General features: G+C 45.8%; 2 protein-coding genes, 1 long non-coding RNA gene and 1 other non-coding gene across 6 annotated transcripts in view; 1 reads left to right on the forward strand and 3 right to left on the reverse strand.

Moving 5' to 3' along the window:
• Window positions 1–7,576: 7,576 nt before the first annotated feature.
• Window positions 7,577–9,484, reverse strand: LOC100764039 (heat shock 70 kDa protein 4-like). The gene has a single exon (XM_035445569.1). It carries the CDS (start codon window positions 8,801–8,803, stop codon window positions 8,360–8,362), a length of 444 nt encoding a protein of 147 aa, XP_035301460.1. The 5' UTR covers window positions 8,804–9,484; the 3' UTR covers window positions 7,577–8,359.
• A 1,700-nt stretch (window positions 9,485–11,184) lies between these two features.
• On the reverse strand, window positions 11,185–11,310 carry LOC113835964. Its single transcript, XR_003485868.1, has one exon. It is a non-coding gene; the product is annotated as a U6atac minor spliceosomal RNA (small nuclear RNA).
• Window positions 11,311–23,539: 12,229 nt separating this feature from the next.
• On the reverse strand, window positions 23,540–26,329 carry LOC118238881. Its single transcript, XR_004770268.1, has 2 exons — window positions 25,948–26,329; window positions 23,540–24,516 (listed from the first exon to the last, which is right to left on the reverse strand). It is a non-coding gene; the product is annotated as an uncharacterized LOC118238881 (long non-coding RNA).
• The window catches only part of Nav1 (neuron navigator 1), a 253,151-nt gene continuing 250,691 nt past the window's right edge, over window positions 24,741–27,200 (forward strand). Inside the window, exon 1 of one of the 3 annotated variants that reach the window (XM_035445545.1) lies at window positions 24,741–25,136. The gene's annotated coding sequence lies outside the window, so the exon portion shown is untranslated. The remainder of the gene's footprint in view (window positions 25,137–27,200) is intronic. The other 2 variants (XM_035445544.1, XM_035445546.1) reach the window with 2 other exon arrangements.

A 27,200-nucleotide genomic window follows, 5' to 3' on the forward strand; every position in this document is an offset into this window, starting at 1 on the left:
ATGTGTTTACTGTACACATTACTGAAATGTAATAGCTTAATCAGGGAAAACAAGGACTGAATGTTTTCCCACCATCTCTACTCTGTGTGTATGTTTCAGTGAGTGTATTTTTGGATTGGTGTACTGTTAGAATGTTTGATTTTTAGAAACGTTGGTTGAATCACCGGCTTGAGCTATGTTAAAAGGTGTTCATTGCATCTTGACTGGGAATGAGACAGAATTTCCAGTCAGTTTTGAAGAGCATTCTTCTGCCATTTTGTACTGCATGTTTGGGGAAAGTGGAGTTCTCAGCATTCGTAGCTAGAAAATCTAAACATTGGCCAGCTCTGAAAAGCATTCATGATGTTCTACATCAAATATTCAGTTACATTTACTTACTTATGTGAACATAAACACACCTCTCCCATCCATATGCATATTTTCTTTAATCCTTAATAACTGGCAAAATGATACATATGCCAATTGATTTATAATTAATTTCTTTGTGATTTACTATCAGTAAATGTTTGACTCGTATACCTAACTTGTACACCCCCTATATCTAAGGTCTATTAGACATTTCTTAGGCAGTGAGCTGGCAGATGGTTTTATCCCCAGAGCACAAAATGGTAGATGGAGATAACTGATCCCCCAAAATTGTTACCGGCGCTCCATATGAGTGTGTGTGTGCGCACGCGCGCACAGACACACACACACACACACACACACACACACACACGCACACACACCCCCCACAAATAAAGGTTTTCAGGCAAAAAAGGAGTCCTGAGTGGAAAAGTTTGAGACTCTGTTCTAAAAGAGAAAGTGGTTTTCACAGAATGGCTTTTGCCAAGAGAAAACAGATTTTAGAAGAAATTTCTCAACCTTCACTAAGACTCATGAAAAACATCCGCTGAAGAGGGGAGGCCAGAGGCTGAGATGAATGGCCTGGATGAGTAGCTGAGACAGTGGAGTAACCGCCATTGAGGAAGCCATCTTGTGAGTTCTGCCAAGCTGGTGATTGGAGGCTATTTCTTTCTTTCTTTTTTTTTTTTTTTGGTTTTTCGAGACAGGGTTTCTCTGTGGCTTTGGAGGCTGTCCTGGAACTAGCTCTTGTAGACCAGGCTGGTCTCGAACTCACAGAGTTCCTCCTGCCTCTGCCTCCCGAGTTCTGGGATTAAAGGCATGTGAGACCAACGCCCAGCTGATTGGAGGCTATTTCTAAGCTATAACTTGGGAGCAGGGGAACATGAAGGCTGAACTGGGAGACCACCATTAATTAGAAACTATAGTGTTTCAAGAGAGATAAGATGTGTCCACAAATACCCACTGCAAATGATAGCTGGTGGCAGCTGTCAGTCTGGGATAAAACAGAAACAGGGGTCAGTCTTTAGGCAATAGCAAGAGCAGGCTTAAAGATAAGAGCCAGCACTGTACTGAAATGCTTAAAGAGTGAACTCAAAGACCACAGCCAATGCCTCCAGGCTTTGTTGCAGGATGCTCTATGTCAATCTCTAACCTAATAGGGAAGGATGCAGGAGTCTGAGTCAAGCAATGAGAGATGACGAATCCTAGAAGTCTGTGCCTAGTTGTCTGTGAAGGGAAGCGTTTGCCGATATATCCCTGCGGAGTGTGTTAGCTGTGAGCTTCAGCTGTTTAAGGTCTGGGCCCCAGGACACAAGAGGAGCTAGACACCAGCTTCCTTCTCTATGAGGACTCTGTGACACAGCCTGGACAGGAGGGGGACTTGTTATGGTTTTCATGTGGATTGGGTGTGCTCACTCCCCCACCCTCACCCCCACCCTCACCCCCACCCCAGGCTCTGTAAATAAAAATTTAATCCTCATTGTGGAGAGAAAAAAAAAAGAGTAGAAATTTAATCCAACGTTGGTACTTGGAGTCGGGGCCTCTGGGATGTGTTATGGATCAGATAAGGTCGTTAGGATGGGATACTCATGATTAAATCCTGGTGTTTTTATTAAAAGAGAGAATCTGAAAGAAACACAAATATACCCAACAGGTCCCTGCCTCCTATCACGTGATGTCTTGTACTGCCTCAGGACCCAGCAGGAAGCCATTGCCAGATGTGCCCTTGACCCAGACTTCTAGAACTGCATTGCAAAATGTCTTTTCTAGCTTGCCCACCCTGTGTCATTGTGTTATTGGAGACAGGAAATGGATCAACACAGGAACTAAGGTACCTTAGTCTGGCTGGGTGTTCCTCAGTTGCTCATGAGCACAGAGGTGCCTCCACCTAAATTACAGACTTTTGTGTCTTTAGATTAAGTTTCTTCTTCATGGGTTGGGACATATACGAGTGGTCCCAACAAAAGCCCCCTTGCCACAAAATGCCACAGGAGAGTCAAGAACTTTCAGGACAGGACTGTCTTGGTCAGCATGTGGAAGCTCATTGCCTAGAACAGTATGTGGCCCACAGGAAGTTTCTAAGAAGGAAGGAGGAAGGAATATGGGGGATGGACAGGAAGAGAGTCAGATGATATAAACACTTGGGTCAAATGTCAAATTAGACCTGATCAGCTCACTCCAGGTGAACTGCTGATGAAGCCTCAAGTTACCCACACAGACCATCACCAACAACCCCCTATCACACAACTTTTTGTTTTGTTTTTTTCGAGACAGGGTTTTTTCTGTATTGTTTTGGAGGCTGTCCTGGAACTCGCTCTGTAGACCAGGCTGGCCTCAAACTCACAGAGATCTGCCAGCCTCTGCCTCCCAAGAGCTCCCAGCTCCTACCACACAACTTTACAGATATAATCCACATGCCACATGCTTTTCCCATTTAAAGTACATGCCCTAACAATAGCTTTTAGTAGGTACTTACGTATTTATAAGCTTTAAATTAATAATCTATTTCAGAACACTTCATCAAGCTAATCCTGGACTCTCCAGCTATCACTCCTAAACTCAGACCTAACCTCCCAAGCCCTGGTAACCTCTAATCAACTTTGTGTTTCTATTGATTTGGGTGGGTTTTTGTTATTGTTGTTTTTTGTTTGTTTATCTGTCTGTTTTTCAAGGTAAGGTTTCTCTGTGTAGCTTTGGAGCCTGTCCTGGAACTTGCTTTGTAGACCAGGCTGACCTCAAACTCATAGAGATCCACCTTCTTCTGCTCCCCGAGGGCTGGGATCAAAGGTGTGCGCCACCACTGCCCAGCTGATTAGGGTGTTTTGAACATGACCTATACTTTACAATGTGGCCTTGGTGACTTTCATTCAGCATATCTTCAAGGTTCACCCATGTTGTAGATTGCATCAGTAATTTGTTTGTTTTTTAGATTTATTTAATTTATGCATAAGATTGCTTTGCGCATATATATATATATGCTTGGTACTCATGGAAGTCACAAGAGGGTGTAGGATTCCCGGGAACTGGAATTACAGATGGTTTCAAACCACCACGTGGGTGCAGTGAACTGAACCCAGGTCCTCTGCAATAGCAGCAACTGCTCTTAACCGCTGAGGTGCAGCCCCAGTGCCCCCCACTTTTAAAATGTGTATAGGTGTCTTTTCTATATAAACATCTGTGCATCACATGTGTGCAGTGCCCACAGAGACCAGAAAGGACAGGAGTTACACAGGATTGGGAGCCTCCACGTGATGCTGGGAATTGAACCCAGATCCTCTGGAAAGTAATCAGGGCTCTTAACCACTGAGCCATCTCTCCAGCACCACTTTGTTCTTTTCCATTGTCAACTAACATATTATTGCATGATAGGCAACATTTTATTTATCCACTTACAGTTCTAAACATTCAGTTTGGCTTTGGGCTTCAGCCTAAACATGGATATTTTGAACGTGGCTATTCATGTACAAGGGTGTTCTTTGAGGGGGGTGCCTGTGTGTGTGCTTGTTTCTCTTAGGTACATAGTGAGGACTGGACTAGCTAGGTCATATGGTAACTCTTAATGTTTAGCCCTTAAGGAACTGACAAACTACACTCCAAAGCAGCAGCAACATTTTGCATCCCCACTAGCAAGGTATAAAGGTTTTTGCTTCCCCATGTCCTGTCATTATCAGTCTTCATTACAGCCATCCTAGAGGGTCTGAAGCACTGAGGTTCTATTGTATTTCCATGGTGGCTGATGACACAGCACATCCTTTTATGTGCTTTTTACCATTTATGTCTTCTTTGAAGAAACATGTTCAAACTCTTTACATTTATTTATTTATTTGTTTGTTTGCTTATTTGAGACAAGGTCTCACTATGTAGCCCTGGTGGTCTTTCACCTGCCTCCTGATTCCTGGAATTGAAGTATGCCATCACAGTTGTGAGATCATTCGCCTATTTTTAAAATTACACTGTTTGCCTTTTTCTTATTGAATGACAACTGTATCTCAGACTGTCCTTTAACTTGTGATCTTCCAGCCTCATCCTTCCAAGTGTAGGAATTACACACATGCTAATCCACCAGCCCCGAAGAACATTTTTTTTTCTTTTTTTTTTGGGGGGGGGGAGCGTTGTTTCAAGACAGAGTTTCTCTGTGGCTTTGGAGGCTGTCCTGGAACTAGTTTTTGTAGACCAGGCTGGTCTCAAACTCACAGAGATCCTTCTGCCTCTGCCTCCCGAGTGCTGGGATTAAAGGTGTGGGCCACCACCGCCCAACCCTGAAGAACATTTTTAAATGTGTAAATTTCTTGAGTTTATGTGCACCACATGAGTGTGGGAACCCAAAAAAGGCAGAGGGCTTCAGATCCCCTGGAACTAGACTTGTGTGCTGCCTGACGTGGGTGCTGGGAACCAAACTCAAATTGTCTGCAATGAGTGCATTTAATAACCAAGCCATCTCTCAGGCCCAAAGAATACTTCTGTCTTCATTTTCTTTCTTTCCTTTTTGTTTGTTTGTTTCTTTTGAGACAGGGCTCCTGTGTAGCCCTGGCTGTCCTAGAACTCACTCTGTAGACCAGGCTGGCTGGCCTCAAACTCAGAGACTCCCCCTACCTCTGCCTCCCAAGTGCTGGGATTAAAGGAGTGCGCCACCATGCCTGACAAAGAATATTTCTTAAATGCTTGTTTAATCAGATGCTTTCATTTAATAAACTTCTGCTTCTGGCCCAGAAGTAGGAATAGGGTTTTACCTCTTTAAAATAACAACAAAAGCCAAAATCTAGGGTTGAGGAGATGGCTCAATTGGTAAAGTGTTTGCCAGAGAAATGAAGGAAGACACCTGACAACAACTTGTGGCCTCTATACATGCACACATGGTTATATACACCCACAGGCCCCCCCCCCCCGCCACACACACACGGCAAAAATAAGCCATATTAAAAACTTTAATACATTCCACATAAGACGACAAGGCTGAAAGAGAAACAACTGAGGGCGTCTTGGGTTGCCTGTCACGGGCTTCCAGGCCACAGCACAGCAGGAAAGAATATTTCCTGAGTTGAAAAGGAGCCAAGAGTCTAGGGAGACAGAGCTCAGAGGGCACAGGAATGAGAAGCTGCCTGGAGGAGTCCACTGAGATCTCCAGAGGCTCTGCTTCCAAAGTTCAGTGTGTGACTCTGCACACTCCAAGGAAGAACCATCTCTGAGTCTGAAGAAGAAAGCTCTGGAAGGATGTGAGGAGGCAGTATCACCAGCAGAAATAGAGAGCTGTGCGCCACCAGTGAGCAGAGTAGGAGAAGGATATTCCTCAGCAGGGTAACCCTAACCCCAGATTGAACAAACTTACCTTCTGTTCTTTCTTTTTTATTTTTCCAAAGATTTTATTTATTATATATACAACATTCTGCTTCCATGTATATCTGCACACCAGAGGAGGGCACAAGATCTCATAACAGATGGTTGTGAGCCACCATGTGGTTTCTGGGAATTGAACTCAGGATCTCTGGAAGAGCAGTCAGTGTTCTTAATCTCTGAGCCATCTCTCCAGGCCCTTCACCTTCAGTTCTTAAAAGTGATTCCCCAAACACAGGTACATCCCAGCACGAAATTCAAGCATTTATACAGTAATACCAAAAAAGCAGTTACCCAGTCAGGTAAAATGCACAAGGCTGGCATCCACAAAAAAAAAAAAAAATCACCACATAAGCTAAGAAATGGGAAGACATGACCCATAACAAGGGGCTTAGAAATCCGTTAGCTGAGACCAACTGAGAACTGACACAGATGTTAGAATTAACTGACAAGGATGCTGAGGTAGATATTAGGGCCACATTCCATGTGTTCAGAAAGCTCTGCTGAAATATGAAAAATGAAGGAAAAAATTACCTTTAGAGATGAAAATTATATTGATATTGCAGAAGAAAACAATTTGTATACTCAAAGACACAGCCATAAAAACCATCTGAATGAAACACAGAAAATGAGCATACTCTTTCTGCATGTGTGTATGTGTGTGCATGTGTCCATCCACGTGTGCTCCCATGTGCACACATGTGGAAGCCAGAAGACAGGAGTGTCATCCCCTATCACACTCTGCCTTACTCGCTTGAGACAGGGTTCCTTACTGAACTTAAAGCTTGCTGTTTGAGTTGACTGGCTCAAGCTCTCAGGATCTGCCGGTCTCTCTCCCCAATGCTAAGGTTACAGACACATTTACCCAGGCCAGGATTTTATGTAAGTGCTGGGGGTTCAAACTGAAAAAGAAAAAAAAAATGTTAACTACATAGATGAAGATACAAGTTTTTAAAGGATATTTATAACTTTCAAAAAGATCATTGTTTAAATGAAAATGATAATAATGTATTTTAGGGTTAATGACTCTGAAAAAGCAAATGTATGTCGATAAATTTGTAACACTTTTTTTTTTTTGAGACAGGGTTTTTCTGTGTAACAGCCATAGTTGTTCTGAAACTCTCTCGGTCGTCCAGACTGACTTCAAAAGGTGTATACCACCATGCCAGGCTTGTAACACTCTTAAACTATGCAGGAAATGACACATCATCACTTGAAAGATGATGTGGACAAGTCAAAGACATGTAAATTCTAAAGCAATCACCAAGATTAAGAAAACAAAACAGCCAGGTGGTGGTGCACACCTTTAGTCCCCAGCTCTTGGGAGGCAGAAGCAGGTGAATCTATGAGCTCGAGGCCAGCCTGGTCTACAGAATGATTTCCAGAACAACCAGGGCTACACAGAGAAACCTTGTCTTGAAAAACAAAACAAACAAACAAATAAACAAACCAAACAACAAAAAAACTAAGAAATTTCAACTAACAGATCAGTGAAGGAATCACAAAAACACTTAGCATAAAAAAAGGGAACAAAAGAGGCTAAAATAGAACAGAGAAGACAAACAGAAAATAGATAACAAGGAGATTGGTTCAAACCTAACCCCATTAATAATCATACTAAATGTAAACAGTAAAGATATTTCTTTGAAAAAGATTCGTTTTATGTTTTTAAGATTTATATTTTTATTTTGTAGGTACGTGCACTACATTCATGGCTGGTGCCCTTGGTGACTAGAAGAGGGCATCAGATCCTCTGGAACTGAAGTTATAGGCAATTTTGAGCTGCCATGTGGGTGCTGGGAACCTAGCCCAAGTCCTTTGCAAGAACAGCAAGTGCTCTTAACCCTAAGCCATCTCTCCAACCCCCTAAACGTTGCATTTAAGGACAGATTTTTTTTTTTTTTAATGTGGATTGTTTTTTTGTTTGTTTATTTTTAACTTGGAATCCTCTGCTTTAACCCCCTGAGTACTAGGATTGCAGGTATGTGCCTGGCTGGAGTTTTATTTTAGGTAATACTCAATTATTTGCTGCTACCTGTAATAAATAAACTTTATAACTAAAAACGTGAAAAAGATGGGAAAAGACAGATCATGCTAACACTAATTAAAAGTAAGTCTTTGTGGCAATGCTGGGAATGCTGGGAATGCGGACATATGCCCGTATGCCTCCCCCCCCCACTCTCTCTTTTAAAAAAATTGATTTATTTTATTTATTTATTTTATAATAGTCTGTTTTAATATAAACAAGTGTTGGAGTCTATCAATGTCCATCTCAGGAAGCTTCTTGTCTACATCAGAAGGCACAGCTTTGTCTTCACCCTGCTCCGCAGCCTGGGTACCTGGACAATCTCCTTTGTCTTGACAACTGGATCCACCGTCAGGCTCTGATTGTACTGCAGGTTCAGCTTGCTATTCATCCATTCCATCGCTTCATTGGTGCTCTTCTCTACCTTCGCCATGTCAGCAACATCCAAGTGCTCACACTGGTCCTCCTTGTTTTTTGAAAGAGCTGATCACTTTGTTGAATTTGTTTCCCTAGTTCTTCAAATAACTTTGGTCTTTCATCAGATTCCTGGAACCGTGTCCAGGCTGACCTAAATTTTTTAATTCGGCCAATTTGTCTACATAAACTTGCTTTGGTTGGTCTTCTCCATCATCATATTTTCAGTATATCTGCCAATTTTCAGTATCTTCTGATTTTAAGGTAAAAAAATCCATTAAGATCATCTTCACTCACAGATTTCTCATATTCACCGCTAAGTCTGTCTCTCATCTCGTGCACAGATTCTCCCATGGCGTTCTTGGCACCATTCCGTTCCTTCTCCAGTTTATCCTGCACGATCAGCTTACCCTTATTCCCTGGATACAGACCAAACATCTCTCGGTCCAGCTGCCACAGCAGCTGGTTCTCAAGGGGCAGGTCCACGGTGCTGGTCTTCACTTCCGCCTTCTTGGCTTGAGGTGGTTGTTCCGTCTTTTTATCTTTTGATCGAGCTTGAGAGGTCTCCATTTCCTCAGACTCCACCTGGTTGTCTGTTGGGGTCTGTGGCTGCTGCTCTTCAGCACGTGGTTCCTCCTGGCCCACTTGCTTCTTCTCTTCTTCCTTTGCAATCTGATCAGTCTCCATTTTTCTCAGACTTGTACACTTCTACTAAGGATGCCCTGGACACACTGAAAATACCATGGACATTTACCCGAACCTTGACTTTCACTTTGGAGCTGGAGTCATCAGACTGTGGAGTGACTTTCTGAACTGAAAACTGAGCTATAGCGGGGTCTGATTTATTTATTATGTACACAGTGTTCTGCCTGCATGTATCCTACACACCAGAAGAGGGCACCAGATTTCACTATAGAGGGTTGTGAGCCACGTGAGTGCTGGCAATTGAACTCAGGACCGCTGGAAGAGCAGCCAATGCTCTTAACCACTGAGCTATTTCTCCAGCCCCCATAAGCCCATCTCTTAGGAGGCCGGGGCAAGAGATTTATGACTCTGAGACCAGCCTGGGCTACATTGAGACCCTGCTTCAAAGGGAGAAAGCAACCAAGCAAGAAAGAAAAATATCATTTTTATTTCCCATTTGGCTTTCTGTGTGTAATGTAATTTTATTGTTTTTTGATGGTTCTTTGTAAGACTTCTCTGTCCTTGGTTCTAACAATTGTACTATGGTATGCTGTATAATTTTCTTTGTATTTATACTGCTAGAGGTTGAATGAACTTTTGGTGATAATAAAATAGTTATTTTTTAATGAAATGTTTATACTGCTTATATCTAATGTAATTGCTTGTAGCCTTTTGCCCATCTTCCCCCCTTACACACACACACACACACACACACACACACACACACACACTTTTTTTTTCTTCTTTATTCTTTTCTTTTAAACAGGGTCTTGCTATGTAGCCCAGTCTGACTTCAAACTTATGGCAGTCCTCCTGTTTATGACTCCTGAGTGTAGGGATTATAGCCTGTGCTGCCATGTCTCACTTGTGATCTATTCCTTGTGAGCTAGAGCGGAAGTCAGACACTCATTGCCTGGCAAACAAAGGACATGTATTGTGTTCACATGAGAGAGCACTACTCTGCAGTACCACTTTGGTCCGAACAAACCTTAAAAGACATTATTCAAACTGAAAGAGACAGATGCAAAAGACCTCATATTATATGATTTCATTTATGTGAAATGTCTAGTAAAGCAAAATTGTGAGACAGAAAGCAAATTAGTGGTTGTCTGTGGCTATGGGTGGGAACTGGAATTGGTTGCAAGTGGGTGGGAGGAATTGCTTTGTGGTGTTGGAAATGTTCTAAAACTGGACTGTGGCAATAGTTACACAACTCTTTAAATTGATTTCTAAAAAATCATTAAATTATACACTTAAACAAGTGAATTATATATATTATACCTCAATAAAAACCATTATGGCTGTAAGAGACAGAGCCACTAATTTGGAAAAAAATGAGCAGAAAGTATTTACTTGAAAAAAGATAACTAGTCGCAACATTTAATTCTTCAAATCAAAAAGAAAGGGGCAACAGTAGAATCGGGGAAAGATTAAGAGATGAGAAACAGAAGTCGATCCTATTGAAGAATAAACATTATTATTATTATTATTATTATTATTATTATTATTATTGGTTTTTTGAGACAGAGTTTCTCTGTATAGCTTTGGAGCCTATCCTGGCACTCACTCTGGAGACCAGGCTGGCCTCGAACTCACAGAGATCCGCCTGCCTCTGCCTCCCGAGTGCTGGGATTAAAGGCGTGTGCCACCAACTCCCCACTGAAGAATAAACTTATGAGCAATTATCCACTTTGCTAATATAGTGAAATCTGATGCTATGTGGTCCCTTAACAACATGGATATAAAAAAGGGGAATGGTGACAATGACAAGTGTTGGCAAAGATGTGGCCAAGTGAAAGTGTCCAGACTTTATGACTGTAATTCACTCCTGGATTGACTAATAAAGAATACAAATGTATACCACAAGAAGCATGTAAGAATTTCCAAGGCTGGGGATATAGCTCAATGATAGAGTGCTTGTTTAGCATGTGTAAGGTCCCAAGGTTCAAACTCAGGATCAATCTCAAGGAAGGAAAGATAAAATTTTCATAGCAACCATTTAAAATAACAAAAAAAACCCCTGTATACAATAAGATTGATGAATTGTAGAACAATGGGATATCAAAAACAGTAGAAATTAATAAACTGAATTTAACTGCATCAACATGGATGAACCTTACAGTATAATGCTGAGCCAGGAAGAAAAGCTGTAGAATTTACCAGTTAAGATGTGCAGCATACAGTGGGGTAAAATTATGAACGAGGATGGCAATGATTAACAGCAAATTCAAAATGCCGTTTACTCTGTGGACTGAGAAAGAAAGGCAATGGAAAGGGAGCATAAACCGTATCTGCAATGTTTTAGTTCCTAAATTTCACAGCAAAGTTTTTTTAAAGATTTTATTTATTTATTTATTTATTTATTATGTATACAACATTCTGCTTAAAAACAGTGATTAGATGCCAGGAAGTAGGTGGCAATGCCTTAACCATATGCATGTTGTTAGGCCCAAATCCCTCTTCTAGCCTTGTCAAGGGGAGTACTAACCTTCTCTCCTTTCATACAACACCACAGCAAAATTTTAGTGGTTCAATTTACAATGTGTCAACTTGTCTGGGCCATGGAGTGTCCAAATAATCGGTGGAACATGATTTTAGAGGTTACCATGATATTTAAGGATGAGCGTAACATTTAAATCAGAAGAAAGAATAAAGCAAGTTTCTTCCCTAACAGGACTTTCTCCTCAGCCAGGGAAAACTCCCCTTGCCTGCCTTACCTTCTAACTGTTTTGACCAGCTTGTCTAGCCTTTGCACCTAACTGAAAAACTTAGCTCTTCCCAGATCTTGAGTCTGCTGGCTTTTGAACCACACCGATTGGCTTTCCCTGGTCTCCACCTGGCTCGTCCTATAGACCTTGAGACTTTTTAACTTCTGGCATATGCTCATATTCCTTCTTCTGTGTCTGTCCCCTATGTACCTACACACATGCATGTCTTCCATTGTTTTTTTGTTTCTGTGAAGGATATTACCATAGCAATTTCTTGTTACATTATTTTCTATAACTTTTATATATCTAAAATGCTTCGAAATGATATTTTTAAAGATGGGAAAACCCACAGGAACAGCTGACCTGAGCAAGTGGGAGTTCCCCAGTCTGATAGCTGGGGAACCAGCATAGGACTGAACCAGGCCCCCTGAACGTGGGTGTCAGCTAGGAGGTCTGGGCAGTCTATAGAGCCTCTGGCAGTGAAACCAGTATTTATTCCTAGTCCATGAATGGACTTCGGGAGCCCATTCCCCATGGAGGGATATTCTCTTAGCCTAGATACACTGGGGAGGGCCTAGACTCTGCCCCAAATGACTTGACAAACTTTGATGATCCCTCATAGAAGGCCTCACCCTCCCTGGGGAGTGATTGGGGGATGGGATGGGGGGTTTGGTGGGGGGCATGGGAGGATGGGAGGGAGAGGGAACTGGGATTGATATGTAAAATAAGATTGTTTCTAATTTAAATAAAATTTATTTTTTAAAAAGATTTATTATGTACAATGTTCTGCTGCATGCATGTCTACACGCCAGAAGAGGGCAGCAGATCTCATTGTAGATGGCCACCATGTTGTTTCTGGGAATTGAATTCGACCTCTGGAAGAACAACCAGTGCTCTTAACCACTGAGCCATCTCTGCAGCCCTCACAATGATTTTATATAAGTATCAATGCATACCAAATGTCAAATGCTACAGAGGTCAAATAAAATGAAAACCGGAGGCTAGTAATGTTTGATTGTGTCTTTGGGTTCCATTCCCAACACCCCCCCCCCACACACACACACGGATGAAAAATAGGACAAGGAGGAAATTAAGGATGGGGAGGAGGGTGAAAAGTGGAGCATGCAGGTTAGAGGCAGTTGTGAGAAGTCAGTTCCTCGGTAGGAGCAGATTCAGTGCTGTCCCCAGGGCAGGTCACACGGTGGCAGCCTAGAGGACTGTGTACACACCCGTGATGTGGTCTAGTGTGCAGTAGGGGCGAGCACAGGTTCTGATAACTTTGTTCAGGGTAGAGGAAGGGATTTAGCAAGGGGCGACTTTTGCTTCTGCTAGGTACCCTGTACTGCTTTCCATTGGACTTAGCAGCATCCTGGTGCTCCTTGGGGCCCTATGACTATTCCAGTGGAGATTCTAGAGTACTTGGACTTTTCTCTTCCTGTGCATAAAATGAGTTTTTTTTTTTTTAAATGCAATCCAGATGCAAATACTCTGGATGCCAGGCTTCTTAGAGGCACCCAGAGACCATGATAGCAACGTCCCTCGTGGAAAGAAAGGTATTAAAGGTATTAAAGGCAGTCTCCAGTCGAAGGGGATGTCACAGCGCAGGAAATCAAGCTGAAACACAGTCTCTGTGCAGAAATAGGGAAGTTATTCTAGAAAGACGGAGGGAAAGAGAGAACGGTCCTGATTGAAAAGCGTTGAGGTACTTGAAAATGTTGTCTTTCTTTCTCTCCCTCTCCTTCCCCCCACCCCCCGCCCTTTTTTGTCTCCTTAATGGTCGGATTTGGCAATGAATGTTGCTAATGGTTTCCCAATTTAGTTTCGAGAGGACTGGCGGCAGGGTTTTCCAGGCCACAGAGGCTGGAGGGGACACCACTGCTAGTCTGTCGCACTCCCTCAGAAATTCAATCTGGGTCTTATTCTAATTTCCGCTTTGTCTTCTCAAAGGAGCTCCAGATGGGGAGATTCTGAGCTGGGGTATTTCTTCCTACCCTTCCCAGACAGATTGCGAGGTTTTTCCAGGCCTGCCTTCTTCCCGGAGCTCTCTTTAGATGCTGCAGGCTCGCACGCGCCAGCAGGGGTCAGCAGAGTCCTACGTCTGGCGGGGCGCCGCCTGCCACATGCTCTATCTCTCCTGGTGCTGCCAGGGTTGTTGGGGGATTAGAGGGCGCTGTTTTGCTGAAACCTTGGCTCCACTCTGACATTCCGAGATGCCGAGGTGCCTCCCTTGGACGTGGTCATTAAGGGTGCTGGTGTGGATATGAACGTACACCGCAGACATCAGCAATGCCAGCTCACCACCTGCTTTTCACCGCCAGGTTGTTTTGATTTTTGTTTTCTTTTTCTTTTTTATGTGTATTGGCACGTGTGACTTGCTGTGTGGGTCCAGGTGTCAGAGAGTGTGACTTGGATTTGTTTTGCTGAAATTTCTGCACAGACCTGGGATTTCTGGATTCTACCTAGTATCCACATATGCTGTTCAGGCTCGGGAATGGCTGGTGCCCAGGTCTCACGGACGCCGGTCCCCGTCACGCCCTGCACTATTCAGTGGAACGAAATTGTCCCGTAGTGCCGGGTTTCCACAGCCAGTGTCTCCTTGACTGGCGTCCAGGAAAAGCAAGCTCTGCTTGGCTTTTCGATGCATCCGGGTATCCCTGCATCTTTTTTCACTTCTCCTGTCCATTTTGCAGTTCGCTCCTCAGCGCCTCCTCCTAGCTCAGGCCACCTTGCTAAATAAGAAGGTCCCCAGGGAAATCAGAGGCCTGGAAACATCTGGTTCCTTGGAAACAGCATGGCTTCCCCGCCATCTTCCTTGCTTCTCAATTTTCCCCACTCCAATGTGTTGGCGGGGGCGACGGGGGGGCGGGGCGGTGAGGAAGGGGCTTTGGCACTGGTACAGTTGGAGCAAGGCTGAATTGGGAGATTCCAGTTAGCGTCTGAGATTCCCAGGGCCCCATGACCTTCCAGGCAGGCTCCCCTGCTGCCATGACAGGCACATGCCTGCTTTTCCACACGCCTTTGAAAAGAGCGACTTGGAAGAGGCCTCCCCACTAGCCTGCTTTCTTAGGAGTAGAGTTACAGCAGCTGATCTAGACAACAGGTGTGGCTTTCGGTTACAGCTGCTGCAAAGCACATCTGTACTAACAAGAAGGCTGCGACCACAGCTTGGCCCATCAGTCACCAATGCACTCCCCGGATTTAGGGGGGAGTGCCTTTTTAGGGGAAACCCAGATCAGCATTCACCGAGCATTTTTACCCTGGAAATCCCGCAGTGGCAACCTCAGCACAGTTTCAGCCTCCTTAGCCTCTAGCATAGGGATGGGGGAAGACACTGTCTTCTCTCCTTGGCGCCCCAGCCCTTGGATTGCAGCCAGCTTCTCTTCCTGGCCAGTGGAGAGCCCAGACCTTCATAGGGTGGAGCTCAGAATCCAGGCTCTTCCAGGAAGCCAGGGGTGTGGAGGGTTTAGAATAGTTCTTTGGTGCTGGGGATTTGACTAGTGGGTAAAGCACATATTGCAGAAGCATGAGAGCATGGGTTCAGTCCCCAGCACCCACATAAAAATCCCGGTGCATGCTGGTGACAGGGCTCATCGAGGAGAGGCTCTACCACCAAGCCTGAGTTTAATGCCCTGAATACCACAGCGGAAGGAAAGACTCAGTTCTGTCCTCTGCTCTCCACATGTGTGTGCAAGTACATGTCACACACAGGTGACCTGAGCTTGTAATACCAGTGCTGGGAGGCAGTGATAGACAGATCCCTAGAGCTCAATGGTCGGTCAGAAAGACCTCGTCTCAAAAAACAAGGTGGATGGCTCCCCAGGAGCCACACTCAAGGTTGCCCTCTGGCTTCCGTGTTACACACACACACACACACACACACACACACACACACACACACACACACACACACACACACGTCCATGCACCACCACCACATGAGAACACACCCACATACCCACACATATACCTCCCACTCAGGTACAGAAGATGACTCTCCTGACAGTGAACTGCTTGACATTTGGAGGTCTGGGAGATTCCTAGTCTGAGCCAGTCACTGGCTTCACCAACATCACCTCATTAAATCCTCCTTGGAAGCCTGCCACAGGGACTTTGTCGGGGTCATTTCTTCTTAATAGGCATGAACTGGATTACACTGGATACTTAAGATGTGGTGAAGGTGAGACGTTACCGCAGCCTTAACTTCTAAAACGTGCATTGTCCATTGGGCTACACTGTACTTAACTTCTCTGGCAAACTCAAACTCCAGTTTTTCTGTCCTGTGTGGCTGTCCTGTCTAGTCCCGTCTCGTTTGTTTTTGTTTACTGCCGCCACAGTCACCTTGCCAGCTTATCTTCATTTCATAAAATCCCTTTCTCTCTGCAGTTCACACCCCTTTCTCTCTGTTCCAGAGTGGCACGACAGCTTCTACATCCTGTGGAGATAATGTCCACTCCTGCCATGCCCTCTGTCCCCACACTCAGGTCTCTTCCCCCAACAGCACACCCGGCCCCCATTCCCAGCAGGGTTGAATTTTTTCTTTGCCTCTGTCTATCACTCTAGCACATGCACACTTCACATTTTCTTCACATGCTCCTCTGCCGAGGTTTGAATGTGAAATGTCCCTATCTTAGTCACTCTTCTGTTCCGTGAAGAGACACCATGACCGAGGCAATGCTTACGAAAACATTTAATTGGGGCTTGCTTATAGTTTTAGAGGTTTAGTCCGTTATCATCATGGTGGGGAGCATGGCAGGCAGGGCACTGGAGCTACACCCTGATCCAGAGAGAGAGAGAGAGAGAGAGAGAGAGAGAGAGAGAGAGAGAGGACTAGGTCTGGTGTGGGCTTTCGAAACCTCAAAGCCCACCCCCAGTGACACAGTTACAGTTTCTTCAACAAGGCCACTCCAATAAGGTCATACCTCCTTTAAATCCTTTCTAAATCCTCCTAATCCTTTCAAACAGTGCCACTCCCTGTGACTAAGTGCTGAAATAGGTGAGCTTATGGGGCCACTCTCATTCAAACCACCACAATCCCTGACAGGCTCAGGATTTGAACACCTGGTTTCTGAATGGTGCTGCTGCTTTGGGTGGGTATGGAGCCTGTGGGACAGGAGGCAATGGATAGAAGATGGGTCACTGGGAGGCAGATGGGAGGCATAAGAGCTAGAGCCTACCCACTTCCATCAGAGCTGTCTACTTCCTGTGTGTCACTCCGTGTAAACTGCAGCAACAAGCTCCTCCAGCCATGCTTTCACCTCAACTGCGAGCCCCAGTAACCCTTGTCCCTTAAGTTGCTTCTATCAGGTATTCTGTCTTACTAACAAGAAAAATAACCAGCACATCCTCTCATAAGCACCTCTCAGTGTTTCAAGACTATTCATCAGTAGAAGAAACTGTTTTCAGAATATAGTAAGAGTGTATTGTATTTTATCTATAGTTATGTAAGTAACACATGAGTACATTCTTCCTGTACAAAACAACTCAGGCTGGTGAGCTGGCCCTGTGGATAAAGGTACCTGTAGCTAACCCTGATGAATTGTGTTCAGTCCCTGAGACCCACATGGTAGAAGGAGAGAACTGACCCCTACCATGGCAGGTGCAGTTATATGCCAGTATGCCTCCACGCGAGTACACATATACAATTAATAAAATGTAATAGAAAGAAATACAAAGTAATCCTCTGCTACATATTAAATCTGAGGCCAGCCTGGGTTACATAGGTCCGTGTTTCAAAACACTGAAAGATTTTTTTCAAAATTAAACAAAAGAAAATAAAAATAATTCAGTCAAAAAAGTGAACTCCATTGATGACTGTGCTGGAAATAACAACTGCTGTTAGTTTGGAGTATCTTTGAAGACTTTAAAAACTATATAAAGCTAGTTGTAGTGGCCCATGTCTTTAATCTCAGCACTTGGGAGGCAGAGGCAGGAGGATCTCTGTGACTTCAAGGCCAGCCTGATGTACAGAGAGAGTTCCAGGACAGCTAGAGCTACATAGTGAGAACCTGTCTCCTAACGAAACCCTATGTATGTATACACAGAAATACAGTTTTATTAGCCAACTTTGACAGAGTTCGCTCATAGTATGTAAGTTGTCTTACAACTTTGCTTGCTTATTTATTTGAAATGGGATTTTGCTATATAGCTCTGACACTTGCTATATAGCCCAGGCTGGCTTTGAATTTGTAGCAATATTTGTTCCTCAGTCTCGCAGGTGCTGAATGCTACCACACCCAGCTTTGTTCCCCACCTCTCCTTTCTCTCCTTCCTCTCCTTCTCCCACTGTCTACCCCCCTTCACTTCTGTTACCCAGGCTGGCCCCAAACTCTAGAACCCAAGTGATCTCCTGCTCTAGCCTCTGAAGCAGGTAGGACTACAGGTGCACAACAGAATGCCCAGTCTTCAGAATTAAGACTCTACAACCATTTAGAATCCACGCAGAGCATACACCTGAATAAATTCATGTGGAGATATGATTCTTTGATGGAGCATTAAGAGTCCATAGTCAGCTGGGTGGTGGTGGCTCATACCTTTAATCCCAGCACTTGGGAGGTAGAGACATGAGGATCTCTGTGAGTTCAAGGTCAACCTGATCTACAGAGTGAATTCCAGAACAGCCAGGGCTACACAGAGAAAAACCCTGTCTGAGGGTAAAAAAATTCCCATGGACAAAAACAGTTATACAATTTAAAATTTTCAATGCTAAACAAAACTGTGTGATTCTTTGCTTAAAATTATCAAGAATTTTAGAATTACAGGCATTAAGCCAAGTAGGGGCCCTTGGAAGCATGGGGCACCGTGCCATCATTATACATGCTCACAAAGCCCACAAAGCTGGCCCTGCCCGTGAGCTCTACAGAGAATAGCTGACTTGGGCGGGCAGAGTCCTCCATTTGAGTCAATGCATGCCCTGTTCTGACAATGGACATTCTTGTCTCGGCCTCCACATTGGATATTGTCTCCTGAGTCTGCACACAGCCTGCTGCAGCGGCATTCTCTGCTCCAAAGCCAGACTGCTGAGCAAACTCCCAGGGTCCACGGCTGCCTGTCAGCATTGCTTTGGAGGTACCCACAAAGATGGCAATGGTGTTGAAAAATGGCATCCCTGTGTCACAGAAGGAGAAAATGTCTCCAGAGAAAAGAATGCCTCAAGCCACCAACCCAGAAAATTGGATTCCAGTTTCGGCCCTGCCACCACTTGAAGAGTTGTAAGACATCTTGGCCCCTTAGCGTCTTCCTGTAGAAGTAGGCGGGTGGGATTCCACAGTCTCTAAGGCACTTTCCAGTCTGAAAGACTGCACCCCAATGACAAAGAGATTATGGTGACACTGATGACAAGAGCTGCTGATGCCACACACCCCTCCCATGCCCCATGTCATGCTCCTAACAGTTCTACGAGGCTGGCAGTGCTCCATGAGAAAACTTGGAGTATGTTCTAAAGGTTGAGTGTGGTGATGATCATGCAACTATGGATTTGCTACAAGCCAGTTTTACACTTATATTGGTCAAGCTTTACAGTAAATTCTACCTCAGGAAAGCTGTCAAAAGAAAATAAACAAAGGTGTGTGCACTGAAGCTAGTGTATAGCAGGGCCCCTCACCGCTATCCATGCTGCCATAGTGTGCTCCTCTGTGTAAGCATAGTCCTCTGGACTGCAGGGGTCAGATGTCGTGGGGGCAAATCCTCAGTCTAGAACTTAATAACTGTGAGAACCACACACAAAAGATACTTTACCTCAATTTCTTCAGTTACAAAATAGAAATAAAAATTATATCTATGGGGCCTACAAGATAGTTCAGCCTATAAAGGCACTTGCCTACAAACCTGATGACCTGAATTCAATCCCCAGGACCCACATGATAGAGGGAGAGAATCAATTTCCACAAGTTCTCCTCTGGCTTCTGCACGTTGTACACATGTGTACACCCGTGGGCAAGATCATGCACAATAAATAAATACAGAAGAAAATGTTTTTTAGGGCTGGAGAGATGGCTCAGAGGTTAAGAGCACCGGCTGCTCTTCCACAGGTCCTGAGTTCAATTCCCAGCAACCACTTGGTGGCTCACAACCATCCATTATGAGATCTGGTGCCCTCTTCTGGTGTGCAGATATACATGGAAGCAGAATGTTGTATACATAATAAATATCTTTTAAAAAAAAGAGTAGCTACAAATAAAATATAGAAAATATGATTAATTCACTTGCTGAAAATGTTATGATTAGAAGAATTTGTAGAGTTACAAGCATGGAAATATAGTTTTTTTCTTTTAAAAAAGAAAATGTTTTTTAAAAGAATACCTATGGCCAGGCCTGGTGGCATACATTTATAGCTCTTACTACTGAATGGGCTGAGGCAGGAGGATCACTGGAGCCAAGGAGTTTAAAGCCAGCCTAGGCCATACAGAGATACCTTGTTTTTTCAATGTTGTATGAGTGTTTTGCCTGTATATATCTGTGCACCTCTTCTGTACTTGGTGTGGGTAGAGGCTGGAAGTGGGTGGCAGATTCCCTAGAACTGAGTTACAGACTACTGTGAGATGCAAGTATAGGTGCTGGTCTGTGAGCCTCCAGGTAGGTGCTGGGAATCAAATCTGGACCCTCTGGAAAAGCATTCCATTATCTTAGCTGCTGAGCCATCTCCCCAGCTCCTGATCCTGTCTTTTAAAAAGAAACTTTAGTTTCTTTTTAAAGTTTTAAAGTGTGTGTGTGTGGTGGGGGTGACTCCATCGACAAAGGGACCCCAGTTCAATCCTCTGAACCAAATATGAGGGCATGCTCTTGTAATCCCAGCATTGGGGAGGTGGAGGCTGGTGGATCCCTGGGGATCTCTGGCCAGACAATCTGGCCCAGTTGGTGAACTCCAGCCCAGTGAAAGACCCTGTCTCAAAGGAAATGGACAGCATTCCTGAGAATGACATCCAGGGCTGTTCTCTTGCACATAAATCTCCTACACATACTGAACACACATACTCATTAAACATGCACACACAAATACATTTTAAAAAACACAAAACTTTAAGACTTTTGATAAAAGGTCAAAAGAAAAGCCTGATGTGTAATCGGAGGCTTTTCTGTCCCACCCAGCCCCAAAGCCATTTCCAAATAATCACTCGGAGACTTAATATAAATTAGAAATGTTTGGCCAATGGCTCAGTCTTATTTCTAGCTAGCTCTTACATTTAAATTAACCTGTTTCTATTAATCTGTGTATAGCCACATGGCCTGTGGCTTACTGGTGGTGCTCTGGCATGTTGCTCCTTGGGCAGCTGCTGGCATCTCTCTGACTCCTCCCTTCTCCTGTATCTCTGCCTGGATTTCCCACCTGGCCCTATTTTGCTTTGCCATAAGCCAAAGCAGCTTTATTTATCAACCAATGAGAGCAACACATATTCACAGTGTACAGAAAGACATCCCAAATCACTGATGTTTTTTATATAGGCTTGTTATGATATGGGTTGGTATAGGTTGGGTATTTGAAATGGCTATAGGCACAAGGTGGTGGTGGTACTCACCTTTAATTCCAGCCATCAGGAGGCAGAAGCAGGCAAATCTCTGTGAGTTTGAGGCCAGTCTGGTCTACAGAGCAAGTTCCAGGACAGCCAGGACTACACAGTGAAATCCTGTTTTGAAAACACACACACACACACACACACACACACACACACACAAAATAGCTGTAGGCACCAGGCAAGTGTAAGTGTGGACTGTCATTATCTTCCAGATTGCAAAGTCTACCAGAGCCACGTTTCTTAGAGGAGCCCAGTTTCACTCCACCAGCCCCACTTCTACTTTGCCTGCCCTTAAAGAAACACTCCTCTTCAAAGGCCATCTTTGGAAAAACACTGGCTCTCCTTACATCTTACTTCCTGGTAACAGTGAAGGAGAAGCTCATCTTCCCGATAAGGCAGTGACTGGCTGGTTCTCATAAAATGTTCATTGCTATGCCAGCTTTTCCCCACAGACTGTTTCCTCCTGGGCCCTCATTCACGGTGGCAATCAACATTGAAAGCAGGGATGGGGGTAGGGGGGTGGGGAGAACGCTGTAAGGTCAGAGTGGCCAAGGACAGGGCAGCTGCATAGGAAGCCCCTTGCCGGCTAATGAACCAAGCTAGAGAGGGCAGGATTATGTGTGAGCAGGCTTCTAGCTCTCACAATATACTTTGCAGCATTGAGCCCACAACCAGTGAAGGGGGAAGTGGGGGTATCGTGGGCTGGGTATGACTTGCTGCTAGCTGTGTGGTCACTGCACTTCTGCTTACGTTTGAGTGGCACTATCTAAGCCAAAGTCCCTTCTATGATCTCACTGATACCACAGCCTTGGTGGCATGTACTGATGTCCCCTGGGTGATGATACCCTCTTTTAAGTGATGAGCAAACTGAGGTGATGCACTTCAGAAAGCGGTTGGAGCCAGGCGTGGATGGAATGAGGCCCTCTGCAGCCAGGCCCAGTGTTTTTCCACTGGCTTCAGACGAGGAAGTCAGAAGGTCCCTGGACTCCACCTCAGGCGCGCTAATAATGTTTGTTACATGCTGAAGAAAATGAAGCCATGCACTGTCTTCATATCACTGCCAAGTTCCTTACAAACTGTTCTCAGAGCCCTGAAAGAAGCCAAGAGGGTCAAGACTGTCCCATTACAGGCCACAGGGAATGCAGGGGCTATGATTCTTTTTCAGATCACCAAAGTCCTACACTAGGTGACCCCAGTGGTGAGACAAATGAACATTGGTCTACAGAGCTCAAGACAGCAAGAAAACATGCACCCCGCCCCCACACATAGCAGTCAGGCTGTGGCAGAAGAAATAAATAAATAAATAATCATTTTCTATGCTTCCTGGGGCTTCCAATGCTCTCATCTCAGGCCAAGTCAAGGCTCAATGGGATGACCACAAGCTCCTTGGGCTGATTTTTTAAAAACCTATTTGTCACATTGACACTAATCCTCTTGTTTACAATTTGCCCTGGAGCAGAAATGGTGCTCTGCAGCAGAGGACAGAGCAGGGACCCGCCTTAGTGGGGTCAGCAGGTCCTGAAGCCACCTTCTCCATGGGGATGGTGAACTGTGATCATGCCTAAGGTCCCCTACTCTAATTCACTCTTCTACCACTCACCAACTAATCTACTCTGGAGCAGGCATCCTTCTGGCTCCTGCCATCCTTCCAGTCTGCAGCCCTTGTCTTTACCTCTCATTGATTTTCATATTTAAGGAAAATCCATTTGTTTGATTCAGAGCAACTGAATCATCAGTGTTCAGACAAAAACCACTCACAAGGTAGACATTTAGCAGAGGCCACTTATGTGTGGGAACCCTGCTTTGTCTCCAAGCAGGCCTGCCCTTACTGGCCCCTGACTGCTCCTCTCTGCTGCTCTGACCTATGCCCCTTCTTGGTAGCCTTCAGACACTCTGTCACCCCAATAAAACTGGGCCCCTTAGTTCCCTTCCGCAAGGCTGTGCACAGGCTCCTGTGTTTACCTACAAACTCAAGTTCACCCGTTGGAGGTGTATGACTGGGGCATTTGGAGCAGAGTGTAAGGGGGGCTTACATGATGTAAATAAATATAAGACTAAATTTTCACAAAATTATGGCGTTGGCATTCCTTTCCACTTGGGAAGCACCTTAGGAGTAACATCATGTTGTCGTTCCCAGCGTGGCTGCATGGGCCCCACATTCAGTTTGACTTCAGGGCAGTTCAGTCTCTGACCTTCATTTGTGTGTCTATCACAATCTTTTGTCCTTGGGACATCAGGGCCAAGAAACCTAGATAGCCCCCTATTCAGTGAGCACCAAGAAAGGACAGGGTCTGTCTATGCAGCCCACGTTGGCTTCAAACTCATGATCCCTTTGCCTTAGCCTCCTGAGTACTGGGATTACAGGTATGTGCCTCCCATGCCCGGTGACAGTGCTTCTTAAGACAAGGCCCCTCTATGCAGGCTAGGGGTACTCTGAGAAGGGATTCCAATTGGTGAGTGTCCATTTAAATGGTTAAGTCTCTTAAAATGCTGTTTGCTGAGAATGTACTATAACAAGCATGTTACCTGTATCATTCCCTTTTTAATCCTTTTGACAACATTACAAGACAGGAACTACTATTGTCTCTTTTTACAGAAGAAGAAACGGAAGTAGCCAGAGGTGAAAGAGCTTGTTAAAGATCCAGTGACAGCCGACTTTAAATGTGTGCCTTAAAAGCCCACACCTTAGCCACTACACAGAGAGCAAAGGACTCATCTTGGGCATTATTCTGCAGCCCTCTCGACGCTCTAAAGGACAACTCACTCCTTTCATGGACAAAAATTACATTAAATTCATTTCCCAGACCATCTGGGAAGGCCACTGTCTACCTCTCCTTGTCCTACGACTGGGGGGGGGGGCTAAGCAGGACTCTGGGACTTTAATCTGACTATGCCAAGACCTCCTAGTTAGTCGGCATTTCGCTTTCTCTCCACCTCCCAACCTCCAACCCCAGCACCTTAAAAATAAATCAGTCTTCCTGACTGTTGGCTGGAGCTGGAGAAGGCTACGATCCTCACATGCGGAGTCCCTGGTGGCAGGTGTTCTCTCTCACACACAACTCCGGGCCTGAGCACAGTCCACCTGATTTCGTCTGTGTGCTTGCTGCAGAGTCTGCAAGCCCCCGGGTCAGGAGGCAAGCGTCTTAAACTCAGTCACATCTCAGCACTGCAGACATTTGCGCAAGGTCCTGGGTAAGGTCTTGTCAATTCCCCTCCTCTCTTCCTCCTCCCACTTCTCTGGACGAAGGGTGGCTGCTTTAGGGTCAGGAAGGTGGGGAAAGTCAGTTAACTGAATGTCTACTTTTTGCTAGATACTTCCGGGGCATCTCCTCACTTCTCACCCAAGAGTCCCAGCTCAGATATCATGACCCTTGCAGGGGTCCAAAGTGGAAGGAAATGGACTCTCACCGATCCATCTGCACCCTTCTCTGGAAGAACCGAGGTAGCTAGAGGACTAGGGCAGGAGGATCCTGCTCCTGGAAGTGGTGGTGGCAGGTCCCTGGGTAAAGGAAAGGCTCAATTGTGCTAAGGCTTCCTGCCCTGACAACTCCCGGCGTAGCCCCCGCCACGCTGCAGCCGCCTTTCTGCAGCCGGTCGGCTGGGGAGGCGGGGCGGGAAGGCTAACGCAGGAAAGGGTTACGGGAATAGCTTTCCAATGACAAAGTCTGGAAGGGACCCATGCCTCCGCCCCTCTGCGGGTTAAGCTGGCACAGTGCAGGGGAGGAAAACGAGGGCGATCCGCAGCCGGGCCACCCCTTCCTCCCACCCCCAGCCACGGGCACTCCCAGCTCGGCCCTCCGCCGAGGCGGCCGGCGTGTGCCTAGGGCAGCGGGTCACTAGGCTCCGCCCCCGGCCGCCGGGCCCGGGGGACGGCACTTTGTTCAGGATGCCGCCTCCTTCTCGTCGTGGAGCGGGAGCCCGCGGCCGCCCTAGTGAGAGGCTGGAGGCCGGAGCGCGCAGTGCTGGCTGAGACTCGCCAGAGGAGCCGGCTGGGCCCCGGGAAGCCCCGGGAAACTTTCTGTTCGCTAGGAGAAGACGCCTGGCGCTGCGCTGCTCGGGCGATGCGCGACTCTGCACGGCGGCGGCGCGGACCCAGAACCCCGGACCAGAGGCGCTCCGGTGAGTGGCCCGCACCGGGCGGGCGGGCGCGGTGGAGGGGCAGGGCTCTGCTGTTATCCTGGCTGGAATCAGCCCCAGGGAGGAGAGTCTGGTGCCCGAGAGAGGCTGCAGGCTAGCGCAGGAGAAGCGCGGGCTAACAACCGGGATGCTAGCGGCTTCGCGGAGTGCCTAGGCGCCCCTGCTGGACCTTGCGTCTGTCCTGGGGTTGACAATGCGATGACCTAACCCCAACTCTCTGAGCTTCAGTTTCTCTTCTTCAGATATACCTGTCATTTAAAGTGTGCTGCGTTCCTGCAATCAGAGGCACTAAACGCTGTGCTATTACACACACACACGCACGCACACGCACGCGCACACACACACACACACAGAGAGAGAGAGAGAGAGAGAGAGAGAGAAGAGAGAGAGAGAGAGAGAGAGAGACAGACAGACAGAGAGAGAGAGAGAGAGAGAGAGAGAGAGAGAGAGAGAGAGAGAGAGAGAGAGAGAGAGAGAGAGAGAGACTTACACACATAGTCAGACGACACCCCGCCTCCTCCCGAAGCAGCTAGTTAACTCTTCGAACATCCCAGGAGGACAGGAGGAGCTAAAGGAACAGCTGGGGCAGGTGACCCTGCTGGGCTGTTACAGAAAATTGCACTGCCCCGCCACCTCTACCATCCCCCTAACTCGAAGATACGCTGAGAAGCGCCGTTTTCAAGGCTGTTTCTTCTGGCGCCTACCCAGGACGTCTGGGAGCCTCGAGAGCATCCCGGGGGAGAGAGGAGGAAGGAGAAAAGAGAAGCTGGGAAAATGTGAGGGAGACGCTCACCTGAGTGTGCCGTGCCTGGATTTTTGCGGTCCCTTTTAATCTTCAGAGTCTACCAAAACTGGCCATAGGATAGAGAGCCTGCCAAGTCTGCAGATGGCATTTAAAGGGGAGGAAGGAACTGGGGCGGACCTCAGTGGTGAGTAGCTCGGGCAGTGCACTAGAGTAATGTCCACCCAGCAAAGAGGGTTCCTTGTCCCCAAGAGCTGAACACAGGAAAATCAGCTGGTGAGTCAATGGGACTTTGTTAGGACCATCCGAGAGCGCAGCTGGCGCCGGCTTAAGGGAAGTGCTGGATCCCCCCCTTGATAACACGCTGTTTATCTGGCTTCCTGTTTCAGTCATTGGGATACCATTGGCTGGTTCAAATTCAATGCTGAGAAGCCTGTGTGTGACCAGTTCACCCAGCGAAGGCTATCTATCGACTTATACAGACTTTTACACTGTGAGCTATCTCTGATTCCCTGGACTTAGGGCACCCCTGTAACTCACTGAAGAGGTAGGAGGGCTTCAACACAGACCTTCAACAAGGTCACTCCAGAGATCTTGGCTCACTTCAGGCCAAAGATACTTGTTCCTCCATCTGACTGATGAATTGTTTTCATACTGCTTTGAATTTTGGTTGGTGCATCTTTTTAACCTGTGAAGGAAAAAGCAAGAATATGGATCTTATCTGAGATGAGCTTTACATAGGCATGGTTTCTACGTGAAGTTCTTAGTCAACCTGTAGTTTCTCTGTCTGGATGAGCTGTGGACTTTGAATGGGAGAGCAAATAGTTCTTCACCTCCCTTGCTCTGGTACTCATGCTTACAGAATTGATCCTGGAAGAGAGAGGCTGCTGGAGGAATAGACAACGTTTTTGAGATTGTGTGTCAGATCCAGGGACCTTTACTTGAGGTTGCCAGGTGAGGTGAGGGGGCGTTGCTAATCTGAGCTCCTCCAGCCCATTTGTCTTAACTCCCCTGGGGCAGGTCTTGGATTTTGCTTTGGATTTTACATACATGAAAATCTTCACACAGGCCTTCCTTCCCTGTCACTTATTCTGACCACTTATCACACCCAGCACATAGTAGGCACTTTATAAATATTTGCCAGCTTAATAAAATTGAGGGAAAATCTTAATGCCACCCAGAACCTGCCCTCCATTTCACTCAAATGGCAGGCTATCTGTTCTTTAGGAGTTGTTTGATTTGCCCCCCCCCAAAAAACATTCCGCATAATTGTCTGGGTTTTGGAATCTGATGTCCGTGATGAG

This window comes from Cricetulus griseus, chromosome 5 (assembly GCF_003668045.3).
Source record: "Cricetulus griseus strain 17A/GY chromosome 5, alternate assembly CriGri-PICRH-1.0, whole genome shotgun sequence".
Lineage (NCBI taxonomy): Eukaryota > Metazoa > Chordata > Mammalia > Rodentia > Cricetidae > Cricetulus > Cricetulus griseus.

What these genes read in the sequence shown, in the direction of transcription:
- LOC100764039 (XM_035445569.1), bottom strand. Translation starts at nt 8,803, where the DNA reads ATGGAGACTGATCAGATTGCAAAGGAAGAAGAGAAGAAGCAAGTGGGC.